This window comes from Glycine max, chromosome 16, assembly GCF_000004515.6.
Source record: "Glycine max cultivar Williams 82 chromosome 16, Glycine_max_v4.0, whole genome shotgun sequence".
NCBI lineage: Eukaryota > Viridiplantae > Streptophyta > Magnoliopsida > Fabales > Fabaceae > Glycine > Glycine max.
The window spans coordinates 27,097,794-27,112,375 of NC_038252.2; the positions used below are offsets into that span (position 1 = coordinate 27,097,794).

General features: G+C 31.7%; 1 protein-coding gene across 1 annotated transcript; it reads right to left on the reverse strand.

Moving 5' to 3' along the window:
- Positions 1–9,792: 9,792 nt before the first annotated feature.
- LOC100527004 (uncharacterized) lies at positions 9,793–11,845 on the reverse strand. Its single transcript, NM_001250234.1, is given in 5 exon segments — positions 9,793–10,064; positions 10,818–11,016; positions 11,264–11,440; positions 11,538–11,598; positions 11,757–11,845. Coding segments are annotated over 4 exon segments (624 nt in total). The 5' UTR covers positions 11,597–11,598; positions 11,757–11,845; the 3' UTR covers positions 9,793–9,875.
- Positions 11,846–14,582: the final 2,737 nt, after the last annotated feature.

The window sequence follows — 14,582 nt, forward strand, 5'->3', positions numbered from 1 at the left end:
TTGGAAGATGAAATCTATATGGAGCAACCAGAAGGGTTTGTGATTCATGGACAAGAAGATAAAGTCTGCAAGTTAGATAAATCTTTGTATGGTCTAAAACAAGCACCTAAGTAGTGGCATGAAAAGTTTGATAACTTAATAGTCTCGAATGAGTTTAAGGTGAATCAAAGTGACAAATGCATTTACTACAAATTTGTAAATAATATTTGCACTATCATATGTCTATATGTCGATGACCTTCTCATATTTGGTTCAAATATTCATGTAGTGAACGATGTGAAATCATTATTGTGTAACAACTTTGATATGAAAGACCTCGGAGAAGCAAGTGTAATCCTTGGTATTAAGATTACCAGGTCAAAAGAGGGAATTTCTCTAGATCAATCTCACTACATTGAGAAGATCTTAAAGAAATATGACTACTTTGACTGTAAACCTACTAGTACACCATAAGATCCAAGTGTAAAATTGTTTAAGAACATTGGTGAAGGTATACGACTAACTGAGTACGCAAGTATCATTGGCAGCCTTAGGTATGCCACTGATTGTACTAGACCCGACATAGCCTATGTTGTGGGATTATTATGCAGGTTTACCAGTAGACCTAGTATGGAGCATTGGCACGCTATTGAAAGGGTAATAAGGTACCTTAAAAGAACCATAAACCTTGGATTACATTATAAAAGGTTTCCTGCTATACTTGAAGGATACAGCGATGCAGATTGGAACACTCTTTCAGATGATTCCAAAGCAACCGGCGATTATATATTTAGCATAGTTGGTGGGGCTGTTTCTTGGAAGTCAAAGAAACAGACTATCTTAGCTTAGTCCACTATGGAATCTGAGATGATAACACTAGCAACTGCTAGTGAGGAAGCAAGTTGGCTAATAAGCTTACTTACAGAGATTCCTTTATGGGAAAGACCGATACCAACTGTGTTGATCCATTGCGATAGTACCGCGGCTATTGCATAAATTGAGAACCGTTATTACAATGGTAAGAAATGACAAATACGTCGTAAGCACAACACTGTTAGAGAATTACTCTCAACAGGAGCTATTAGAGTGGATCACGTACGCACTGATGATAATTTAGCAGATCCTTTGACGAAAGGATTAGCTAGAGAGAAAGTCCATAACACTTCTAAATGAATGGGACTATTGCCCTTATTGCGATGATCATTCATGATGGTAACCCGACCTAAATGAATGGAGATCCCAAGAACTAGGTTCAATGGGTAATAACAAGTTATGAAGTGATATGAGATGAACATGTTGTTATAAGTGAAAGCAGCATGATTCCTAAAGTAACAAAAGGATGAGTTATGAAAAAATTCTTAATTCTTAATGAGATCTATACTCTATGTTGAGTGGAGTACCTAGGCTATAGGAGTACTCTTGATAGACTTACCTATGTGAATGTGGAAGTGGGGGCCACTTCATATGAAATTTTGGGCAAAAAATTTCTAGAGCGTTCACTATATCGGGATAGACGTGCATGACCTTTAACACACGGGCTTTATAGAATACACCTATGAAAAGGTTGTGTGTGGTTTGATGTCGGAGATAGAGTTTAAGACTTCGAGTCACTCTAGTAAAATCTGAATCTTACTCACTATGTAAAGGTTCAAGTTGTATGACACCTTTGTTTATGTACAATTTTATGAAATCCTCCAAAATCTTCTTTTCAAATTTCAAGTGGGGGATTGTTAGAACAAAGGAGACAATGGGTGAAAGTTTGAAAAAGAAAAAAAAAGCATCAAGTCCCACATCGCTCAGGGTAAACACTTGAATAGTGTTTCACTCCCTATATATAAAGAGCTCCTTTCTTCATTTTTTTCTTGTGCTAGTTGAGAAGCATTTCCTCAACTTTTCTTTCTCCCTCCCAAATCTCAGCCGATGCATTTTCGGCAAACTTCTCCCTCTTTCTTTCTGTAGCACTAAATTTTCAGTTGGCTATTAGAGTGACTATTCAAGTCATATTTTCGGTTGGCTATTAGAGTGACTTTTCAAGTCATATTTTCAGGTGGCTTTAGAGTGACTTTTCAAGTCATACAAGAGGGTGTAATTCTAGAAAGGTTTCCTCAGTGCAGTAAGAATCTTATACAGTGATCTGGGCTGTTTTTTCCTGGGGACTTCGTGGTTGATAGTCTGCTTGCACAATTTTTGTGCAGTGCTACGAAACGTCTTAAAGAAAGCGACATTGTCCGTAACTCAGCCAGTATTTTTTTCGGTTTGCCATAAATTATTTTTACAACAAGAAGCATTTGGTGGAGTCATGTGGGAGTCTCTATGTTGTTGATAGGTACTACGGAAGTGAACCCCCAAGAAGAAGGAACTACCTTGGACGAGCTGATCGGGAAGCTGCAGTGGAGTATTTCAAGGTTTATAAGTTGGATGAAGAGTGGGGAACTTGGGTTGATGTGAAACACTTGGGGGATAGAGCCTTTGTTTTGGGTAATTGTTGTAGCTTCTCTGTTTCTGCTAAAGAGTTAATGGGGTATCAAGGGAATTGCATCTACTTCATGGATATCTTTGATGTTCATGTCTACAACTTAGACTATTGTAGTATTGTGTCTATTGATTTTGATCCTTGCATGGATAAGTCCATGTGTTCTCACTCATCTTGGCTGAGAATTGGACAAAACTAGCTTCACAATAATTGATTAGGAGTTTAAAGGTACATTTTAATTTCTTATCCTATCTATATATATGGACATATGCATGTATGCATTTTTAGTAATGTTGTGTCCATCTTATCATACATGTACTTAATTGACTTCTAAACTTGGTGATGTTTAGTGAACTTTCCATTCATGTCTTCAGGAGCTGATTGATTTGCAAATAATTTATATTTATGGATGAATCCATGACTTCAACAAAGCTGTTTTGTTTGTTCTGTTTGAGCTGTAACAATACTGAGTTCATTCAATGAAAGCATAAAGATATATTTGCTTATGGCAATTGGATATTGTAGTGGTCCCATACCTGTTTTTTATGCCTGTGAATTCTTTGTTTTAGTGGTGATACCTTAACACCTAATCACTTCAAACATGGTTTTAGTGAGAAAGGAATTATGTCGACTTACACCGAGTAATACGTGAGGTAAATCCCATTTTGGGAAGGAATTGATAGGTGGAGGTGGAAAGGATGTGCATCTGGGGACTATTTGGTATCTTTTGCACATAGGGTGATGGGAAGTCAGGAGGAACATTGTGACAAATCTTTATTCCGGGATATATATGAAAAATGCGTGTACCAAATAAGATTATATTCTTCATATGGAGCTTTTGTGCCCATTCTGTTATCAAATGGAAGAAACAACTACTCATGTGATTTTCTCCCTTCTCTGATCTGGTGTGGAATTCGAGATCTGCATACTGTTCTCCCTGACACAGCAGCTGAGCACTATAGACAACATGCACATATATCGAAGTCCAAGAAGTTTAACTCTGGATGATATTGTGGGGTGGTGTTCAAGAATGAGGTGCTAGATGTAAATTCTGTTTTGGATAATATAATTTTGATTATGTGATGTTGGTTGCCGGAAAAAATGCCAGAATCTGTAATCCCCTTTAATGCATGGATCTGCAATCCAGGAACCTGTTGTAAGGATTTCAGATAAAGTGTATGATGTACATTAGTTTAAGTTATATCAGAATATGGCACTGTCATCAAGGTAAGTTGGGAATGATTTACAAATAAAAGGTGCAAATTATTGCATTTGTTAATACTAGTTACAGAGAACATGAACAAGTTACAAGGGGTGCTTGATAGTAAAAGAGGGACGGGTTATGCAAAAGGGACACAGATAACTACTTGTTTTTGGTGATCTTGTATTCGAAGGAAGAGCGGCGGGTATGGTGGTTAGACATTATGTGGTCAGTGGAATTCATTATAAAGTGGCACTTTATGCATTGGGTAACAATGTTGTAAAGGTGGGTAATTTAGGATGACTGTTTGTTTCTGATATACATTTGTCATGTCTTTCATAGTTTTGTGTGATGACTTTGGTTATAAGGTATTTGTGTCCATGCATACACAAATACTTAATAACCGATAATGCGTGTGCATCTAGGAACTTTTTTTTACCTTTCCATGCAATAGTTTCTTAGGTACTTCTGGTGCCTTTTATAATTAATATATATGTTCTCTTTGGTTGATAATAAAAAAACTTATCACTTCAAACACTTCATTAACATGTATCATTTCTCTCTATGGCTCTCTTCTTATCACTTGTTATAATCACTTCATCACTTTACTGATATAGAGTGATACTTGTTTTGATCACTTTACTGATATGTGCTTTGTTGTGGCAAAAGTTAGATATGGTAAGAGAACTCCTATCCGTAGGTACCTGTTCGAATTTGTCCCGACTTTGACGGGTAATACTCGAGTTAATCGGATATGAGTTCGGGTTTGGGTTTTCTTCGATAACCAAAAGTCGAGTATGGGTATGGGACTACTACATCCGTCCCGACCTGAACCCGGACCCGTCCTGTCACTTAAAATTTTTAGAATTTTTACATAATTTAATTAAAAGGCCTAAATTTTTTATTACTAATTAATTTTATTTTAATTTTTTTATAATATAATATTTTTTTCTTAACGATTTTTGTAAACATATGCGCTATAATAAATTTATTGATATATAAGTAGTTAAAAATAAATGTTTAACAATCAATTTATTTTTTCTAAAATCAAATTTTTAATATTTTCTTTAAAAAAATTATTTTTCTAATTTGAATCGGGTATGGGACGGTGTTGGAGATACCCGATACCCAACAGGTACGAGAATGAGATAATAAATTTTAACCTATCAAGTATCGGGTATGAGGATATGTTGGGGAGTCGGGGTCAGGAATTGGAGAGACAATACCCGTCTCCGCCCATTGTCATGTCTAGCAACAGTTGAAGGCTTTTGCATGGATCCCTCTCCCTGAAGAAGTGCAGAGTGCAGACACACTACTAAGTGGCATACAAATGGAGCGTTGATCTTGATTTGTAGAAAATCACTTTGCCCTGTTGAGTAATTATTGGTTCATTAGCTGAATGACTCTGGCACGAGTTGGTTGAGATGAAAAGCCTGAATAACTAGTTGTTTTCCATGATCTGCTCATTTTAATTTGTGTAATGACAAGAATCAAGAACATAACAGTGCTATTTGTTGCACTTCTGGTAGTATATGATGGGAGCTTGTGTACATAGGTGTTTATGTTTCTAAATGTTCTATTGCTACAATCAAGCATGTCTATGGCTTGATTTATGATCGAATGAGAATTGAATTTTCAGTTCATACAAATTTTCTATACTGTTGGATATTCAGTTGCCACTGACCTTCGGATCATGTTTGAATAAATTTTCAATAAGTATTTATAGGATAAAATAAAAATACAATAAATTAAAATTAGTTTATATATAAATTAATTTATAAAAATTCTTTTATTTAATTTTAAAATATCAAATTTAATTTATGTATTGATTAATTTAGTATATAGAAAAAAAATTTATTTTTTTTATTTACTTGTATTCTCTTGTGTATAATGAGAAGTTTATCAGACAGGAGTTAGGTTGACTGTCATCTGGAATTTTTGGTATCAAAACAATGAAAATTATTAAATGAATGTAAAAATTGAGTTAAACGGCTTCATTCTCTCTTCATAATGTATCCACTTTATTAAACACGTAGATCAGTTCCTAAAATTTCAAGCATTCAATAATTTAGTTTGTTTTAGAGGACACGTATATTTTTGGATAAAATATGTTTTTAATATTTCTAAATTTTTTGGAATTACGTTTTAATCTTCAAAAATAGTGTCTTATTTTCATCTTTCAATTTGCAAATATTTAACTTTTTGTCCTTGAAATAGTTATAATTATCATTTAATAGCGGTTATAGACTATAAATACTTAAAAACAAGGACGGATCAAGGGGCAAGTATGAGAAAAAAAATCAAATCAAATAAAAAGTACTAATAAATATATAAGAAAAGCAGGTTTTTGATTTGGTATTTTCTTTTAAAAAAATTAGTAGTAGTTCATATCTCTAATTTTATACATAAAATTAATAATAAATATTTTTAAAAATTTATTATTTATTAGAAGTAAAATATTTAAATAATTATGAAAAAAATTGATCTCCTTTAATACATTCCTAGACCTATCCATGCTTAAAAGTAGACTATTTCCAAATTAGAGGAACGGGAATAAAAATACTTATTCTTAGAAAACTGAAACTGAATTAGAAATATCTTTAAGAGACTAAAATCATATTTGATTTTATAATTTTTTATAAGATTATTCTACGTAAATTATGCAAAATTTTCATATATATATTGTGTGTGGGTGCGTGCGTGCGTGTGTGGGGGAGGGGGGATTTAGCTTTTAATTTTCACAATTATCGTTTAATTACTATGGGAAAATTATTATAACTAAAAGGGGTAAAAGTCCAAACAAAAAGAAAGAAAGAAACTACAAGAACTTCTAAAAAAACTAAAAAAAAATAAAAGAAAACTCGTAATGCTGACTTATCAGCACCCAGCATAGGAATGACAACCAAAGGAGTTCCAAAAACAAACATCATTCCCTGACTTAGGTACATATCTAAACACATGTATGTTTGTACTTAAGTATTGTGGTACCAAATGTATATAGACCAGATTGAGCCTTTAGAAATTATAAGCTTTTAATACTAAATCTAAACAATTATTCTTAGCAAAATTTAGTAAAATCGAAAATAATTTTATAATCAATATTAATCACTTGTATTTACCAAAACAGTCTAGCCTAGTTAATTAGGCATGATGCATGAATTATGTAAACTCCTTAATATTTGCCTTTGATTTTCCACAAATAAAAAATACTTATAACTAGAAATGAGTGAAACATTGAACTAGAAATGAATGAAACATTGTATGACCTCATCCAGTGGTTGAAGGAGATGAATATTGAAAATGTGATTGTCGAAGTAGATTGCTAGCGAATTGTTACAAGCTTGCATACGGGAAAAAGGATTTGAGTTTGAGAGCTACATATTGCATGAATTTGTTATAGTACCAAACGATCCTAATTGCTCATGATTTAGCTAAAACATCTAAATAAACCGAGTATGTTTTTATAAATAAATTAAAAAGTTATTGAGTAAAATTACTCTATCATAATCTCCTCTCACACATTTTCTAACATAAACTACATCAGTATATTTAAAGGTAATTATTAATTATAAATTAGTAACGCACTTTGACAAAAAAAAAAAAGAAGAAAGAATTTAATGTACACTAACAAATTCTACTGGCTTTTTGTTAACGCATATTTACTGTTTCTATGGTTGGAAAACATAAGATATAGGAACACATTTTCATTACAAACTTCTCATCAACAGTTCAACACCCATTTTTTTTTATATCTCTATTTTTATTATATTATAATACCTATCATATTTACATTTGTCTCTCTTGTATCTTTTTATCTCTCTAGATATCCAACGTTCATTAATCTTTTTTTCATAAAGCAAAATGTACCCTTAATAAAAATAATTTTATTGAGAATATTTTTAATATTTTTAAGAATAATTAAAATGTATTTAGTTTATGATAAATCTCTTAGATGTATATTATAATTGCTAAAATATTTTTGAGAAAAAGAGTTATCTTCTAACAATGTAAAAAGTTTTACAAAGTCATCTAATCGTAATCTATCATGTATAATAAGTTTATTGATTTTTTTAAAATAACTTAAACGATAATTTGTGATTGAATAATAACGTAAAACTGTTTTACACTGTGTTTGTATGTGCATTAAACTCTATTTTTATTATATTAACAATATTATTTTCATATTTTCATCTTACACCTTTTTCTAAACTCATTATACTTAACCTTCCATGCACAAGGTGCCAAAGAAACACTCTAATTCTCTTAGGGCCATGCCAGTTCCAAAGCATTTTAAAATTATCACAATTTAGTAGGCCATTATCAGACGAGTTTGTGAGATAAATGTAGGCTTCCCTTTAAAGAGAAGCTACCATCATTCAAGCCTTTCCAAAGAGGAACATCATCAACAGTGTCCTTAGGAGGAGGAATAGGCGCAATACGATCACATAGAGTAGGGGGTAAGAGAAGCCTTAAGATGTCCCACCTCCAACCATTGTGGTTTGCATAAGTCGCAACAGGGAAATTCCTTTCAGTATCAGGGAAAATTCCATAATGGAAAAAGAAGCCAACGAGAAAATTATGATTACACTCACCAGTCAATTTGATTGTGGTAGTATCTATTGAAAAGAGTTTAAAGATCTTAGCTTAATGACCTTGAATGATTCGCAAGCATCTTTGGGGTCATGTGAGATGCAGATGAATGAAAGGTCAAATGGCACTATTGAGCAAGCATTAAAAGTTCAAGCAAATGTGAGAAATGAGGGATCTATGCAAAGAATGACCGACCATAATCAAATGGGTCAAAACTTTAAAAGAAGGAATCTTCAATCTGACTCAAGTCAAGGCACAAAAGGATATAGGTATATAAATCCAACAAGTATGAATCTGAATGCAAATCCTATATTTTGGGCCATAAGTATGGTCATTATAGCCAAGAATGTCATGTTAAAGCGCCAAATATTAGAGAGAACCATGCTCAAGTTGCAATGAATGAAGATAATATGAAGACAATGCTAATGGCCAATCATGCAATTCCTGATAAAAATGACAATGATTGTCGATACAGGCTGCAGTAATCGTCCAAGTAGGAAAAAAAAAACTATTTTCTGAGTTAGATGAAAGATTACAAATCCTAGTTAAACTTGCTGATAAATCAAAACTTGTGCCATCGGGGAATGGGAAAATTACCATCAGAATGAAGTGGGGATATTTTAATAACATTTTTTATGTATTCTATGCACCTAGCATATGTCAAGAGTGAGGGACAGCTAGTAGATAAAAGCTATGATCTGCTGATTAACAAGAAAGGTTGCACCAAAAATGATATGAAATAGACATGTTAGCAAAAACAAACAGGTCAAGCAACTGAATATTCCAAATGAATATAAACTTCGATCATTTTTGTTTTGCAATGCTACTGTTACAGAAGCCAAATTAGCAATAGCATGGTGTATTATGGAGCCTAACAGAACTTTGTCCTAGGATTGTTACAGGATATATTTATAACGATGATTATCCAATAGGAGAAACACCCAATCCGTATCTGAAGCAATTCTGTATCTTATAGTAAAAATGTAGCATCATTATCCACAATGATAATTATTTATAGGGTTAACATTCATTTTAAAATATACAAATAAGTATAATGCAGAGATGTCATGTTTTACTGTTTTCCTACAGTGAACCAGGGTGTTCTGTTTACTTTGGTGAAAAATGGCTGGAGAATAATTAATAAATGCTTCTTTTTAGCCAATTTCTTTACTGTGTATAAACTATAAAGTCACTTGTTAATCATAATTTCAAACAAAATTGATTTATTTTACAAACAAAGCTAAATTTAGAGCAAAAATTAATAACTCATTTCATTTTAACTCACACTAAATGTGCAACATCCAGTAATTTATTTACCACTTGACATGGGATTGTAAAATGGTAAGGAAATAATCGAGCTTCCCATCTATCACAGTAAGTTAGCAAAACAGCACATCAACACAGTTTTATGAGAAAGAGTCTCAAGGGGACAGTAAAAAGGTAGTGGGAAGACAGCATCCCGCCCACCACCAAAGGCAAACGAAACAGCATAACAACACAGTTTAATGAAGGGAATTTTAGAGAACTGTTTTGCAAAAGGGAAAAAGAGGCAGAATATTTAATTAAAAAGGGGATCAAAAGGAAAATAAAGATTCAAATCTTCTTCAATTACAAATAACATATACATTTGCATTAGGATTTTGAAGAATTGATATGTTTCAGCATAGCCTTGGCAGATTCATTAGCAAAGTATTTCTGCCTAAGCATCACATATGGATACCCAACTAATGATAAAATGCTAGCAGGCTTTGAGAAAGAAAGAACTTCATACCAAACTTGATTGTTCTCATCAATCTCAATTGAAAAGCGCTCTTCCCCTGCCTGTGGCCAAAAAGATAACAACATTTAAAATGATCATGGCTTGTCCATTTTTTAGTAGCTTGTTTGCTAAAAGGTTCATATACAAGGTACTAATCAAGGTAAGAGAAACTCATTGAAACTATTTCCACAAAGATTAACATACTAAAACTATTTAGTTGCCCCATATTTGTGTAGTTCAGCATACACAATTGCTATAGAAGTACATAAATATACAAATATAATCAAGCATCAGACAAACCTATTGACAACAAAAACAATGGTTATGAAAGAAGTGAGGAATGGGATGGGGTTTGCTTTGCTTTATTTCACAAAATACCACCATTAAAAATAAGTTATACCAAAGACTGCAGAAGGAAGCATGCTACATGGCACATTAATTGTAAGTTTATAAATTATACCAGAACCCTTACAGAGGCAAATAGTATCAAGAGCATGTTGACATACGACGCCAGTAATTGTTTAAAAAATAGTTCAGTTAAACTTGAAGATTACAAGGAAGTTCGTATGAAAGTATTAAAAGAAATTCATCCTTCTAGTACATCAAAATTCAACTCTTTTATACATCATTACCCAAAATATATAATAGGGACATGGCAGCAATGAAGTGAACATAACCAAAAATGTTACTCATAGTTGTATGTGTAAAGTGCTATTTATATATTTATGCAATTGCATAGTATATAAGGCTACAGACCCAACTTAAAAAGAGGAAGAGGAAAATAAAAGCATCAAGATGGGAAAAAAGACAGTTACCAGCAAGTGACCATGAAGAGTTCCACTTCCAAAACCAAAGGAGGCAGTACGGTATTTGGCAGTGCCAGTTTCATTTACATACACAACCTGAAGAGGCATCATGAGCCACGGGAAGAACTCCTTGACACAAACACAGAACTTCACTCCTTGTTGGACTGGTGTCTTCGGATCAACAAATGCCCAATTCAATCCAAAATGCCTGCAAGGAATTTTCCCACATTAAATCTATGTAAACACACACACACCCCTTAAAAGAAGCAAACTTCTCTACAACAACAACAACAAAATCTTATCCCACTAGGTGAGGTTCACTACATGGATCACATGACGATATTTTGAATGTTTAAAAATCAAAAAGTGAGAAAATTGAGGTGCACCCACTTCAAAATTTCAGCAGATTAAAACCATAATACACCCTTATTTCCTTATTTTATATATTAACATACCTCCAACTTCTAAGAGCACTCTTGCCCTTTTCAAAGGTCTCAATACCAGAACCAACCAGAACTCGCGCCTCGTTTAGTAAAAATCCATCTTTGGAGAGTCCCTCGTCTGCTTTAAGGGAAGCCACTGATTTAGCAGTAGCTCCTTTATATTTGTCATCATAGTTGAAAGTACCTGACCTGGTAAAACGGGAAAAAGGCATGAGCCACAGAAAATAATGAACTTGGCAAAACAGGTGTTTCAATTTCCCAGTAAAGATGTTAAATCGAGTGTTACTTGTTGATGCAAGTCTTTTGGTCTTGGGGAGAGGGGCGACCCCAGCTCAAGAAAAGCATCTCTGTTAAGCATTTTCACAAACATGTCGTGTGATAACAACAACGTGAAGCAAAACAGCGTTAGAACCGAAGTACAAAGTAAAATTAGTAGAGAATAAGCTGTGTGCAAATGGGAAATGGTAATTATGCTATGAATGCAATGATTGAGAGATTGGAGTACCAGGTTTTGAATCTGGGAACGATTTTATGTATCCGTAGCCAGCAGCTGTGTGTGTCGCTATGAGCAGGTAGTGACCAACGAACTACCTTGGTATTCATCATCCAATTATGAACATTAATATTAATAAATTCTGGGTTAGTTGTGATTGATAAATTAGGATTTAAAAAAAAATCTTCTTAACTATAACTCTTTAAGGAAATTGATTAAAAAATTAAATAAATAAAATATTTAATGTATAAATAATACAAGAATGTATAAAAAAAATTATGGACAACACAATATTTGTTCTTCTAATAACAATATTTCTCTAAAATTTTTAACCAATATTCTTAGAATATTAGTTAGCATTGAAATTTGCATAAAAAAAATGCAAACATAAAAAGTAGATACATACTTGATTTAAAGTAGACTTAGATATAATTTGAATTCTTTTATTTTTTAAATCAAATTTTATTCCTATTATTTTTAAATAAATTATATAAATAATTTAATGTTTATGTAGTGATCATGTAAATATTTATAGGATCATTTAAACACAAATCATCATTCAATTGTTTTAATATAATTATTTTAAAAATTAACAAATTTATCATATGGGTTATAATTAAATGATATATAGCAGAAATATAATGTAATTTAATTAATGGATCAATGAAAATTATATGAAATGTGTTTGGATTTTATTTTATTAAGAACAGACTCGTAGTATTATTTATAAGAGAAAAAAGAATAAAAAATCAAAGAAAAAATGAAAAGAAAGCATTAAAAACTCGTAAACCCATAATTTATGTCTCAATAAATTTTATTACTTTAGGAGATAATAATATTATTGTTAACTTTAAAAGGATAAAATATTTTTAGCGTTTCCAACAGGATAATTTATTCAAATAGAAATTGATTATAATTTAACCCAATCATGACTGCAAGTAAAATTTATTAATTTTGAATTGGATATAAATTTTATTTCAGCTCAAATGTCCTTTTTACTCCTTAGAATTGTGATAATCATCATGTCATGAGATTTGCTTCTCAACCTGTGTTTATGGAAGAACAATTATTTAGGGAAGTTAATCTCTTAAATACATTTAAATAACTTTCAAATATTAAGACTTAAATGTAATTATAATTATTCTATTCTATTTGATCCATAATATTAGTTTTTTCATTTTAAAATTAAAATATTTGATTCTCTTATGTTTAAAAATACATAATTTTAGTCCTCTTATTTTAAAATAAAAACATTTAATCCTTTTATTTTAAAAAAATAAAAAATTTCATCAAATTCTCAATTTTATCTATTTTTTATTTTAATTTTTCTTTTAGTCCAATTGAACTGTAAACCTAACATATTTCTTTGATATCATTAAAAATTGATTTAATTACAAAATAAGAAATAAAATAAATAAAACTAGGTAAAATTAGAGATTAAACCAAAATTGTAGATTTTTAAAAATACGAAAACCAAAATTGCCTATTTTCTAAAATACGAAGATCAAATATTTATATTTTAAAATAAGGAATCCAAATTACAGATTGAGTAAAATAGATTAATCAAAATTATAGATTGAGTAAAATATATTAACTAAAATTACATTTAAGTCAAATATTAATTCCTAATTTTTCATATGAGAATATCCTAAAAAAGAAGTCTTAAATATATACCAAGGACTTGGTCCTTATTTACCAATTGGCCCATTGTTCTCTGGGAATTCGTTTGATTATTTGAAACCAATTCCGGTTCAGCAACGATTTCGTAGGATTGCAGTTTCCAATTAGAAAATGTATACTAAAGTAAAGACTAACTCTTCTACATGCAGTCACAAAGAACAATTGCAATTGTGATTACAGAAACCTCCAAAATTATGCTGTAGTAGTATTTATATTATATTTATGGAATCTGAGTGCAACAATTTGTAACCATGAGCTCATCAAAATATAGAAAGTTGTTGATTGCAAGATAGAGAAGATAGATATGGAGAAATCAATTTTAATATTCACATTAATTTGTTGAACCGTTAGAGTCTTGCATTAATCCTTTGTAAGATTCAATCTATTCATAGCTTCTAATCTTAAATATTGTTGCCCAGCCCAGTAATGCCTCTCAACTCTCAAGTCTCATCCTATTTTCGGAAACATGATGAAATTATTGTTCTGAGTTCAAATGCAAATGCACTCATGCATGGCTCAGATATTGATATTGGAATTCCTTCTTCAATGCTTTAACTTCATCTTTAGGCAATCATGTTTTTTCTATTGGAGTTGAAAACAAGCATCCTGTTGGTTGGATGTCAGAACTCAAAATCAGGTTAATTTGTTCTTCCGCAGTAAGGCATCTTTATAGTGTTGTCACTTATTGAAACGTTAAAAAGGCTCGTGGTAATTATTAATCTTGGCTTTGCTTGTAAATATTCGGTTAATTACTTTTAAAGCATATTAAGTTAAGTACTAGAGATTTTTATGTTGGGGTTCATAGTTGTGGACATTGCTGGAGGTTATGTTGTTTGGATTAGAGTTGAAATTTGAAACATAACAATTTATATTAGACGAGTATTAGACTCAATTGATAAATAAAAGGTAACTCAATTAGTTGAATAAAATATATGAATTATTTTAAATTATTTGATATTATTTTTAATTCTTACGGATTAAAAAAAGCAATGACTCAATCAATCGGTGAGAAGAATTTCTGATAGCGACAATTTATTTTTCCTGCTAGGAATGCTTTGACCTCACACTGGACTGGTCAGAAAGAAAATCATCCCGCCACGTTTTCAGCTTCACAATTCGGACATCAAAGAAAAGAAAGTTTTTCAAACATGTTGCCCA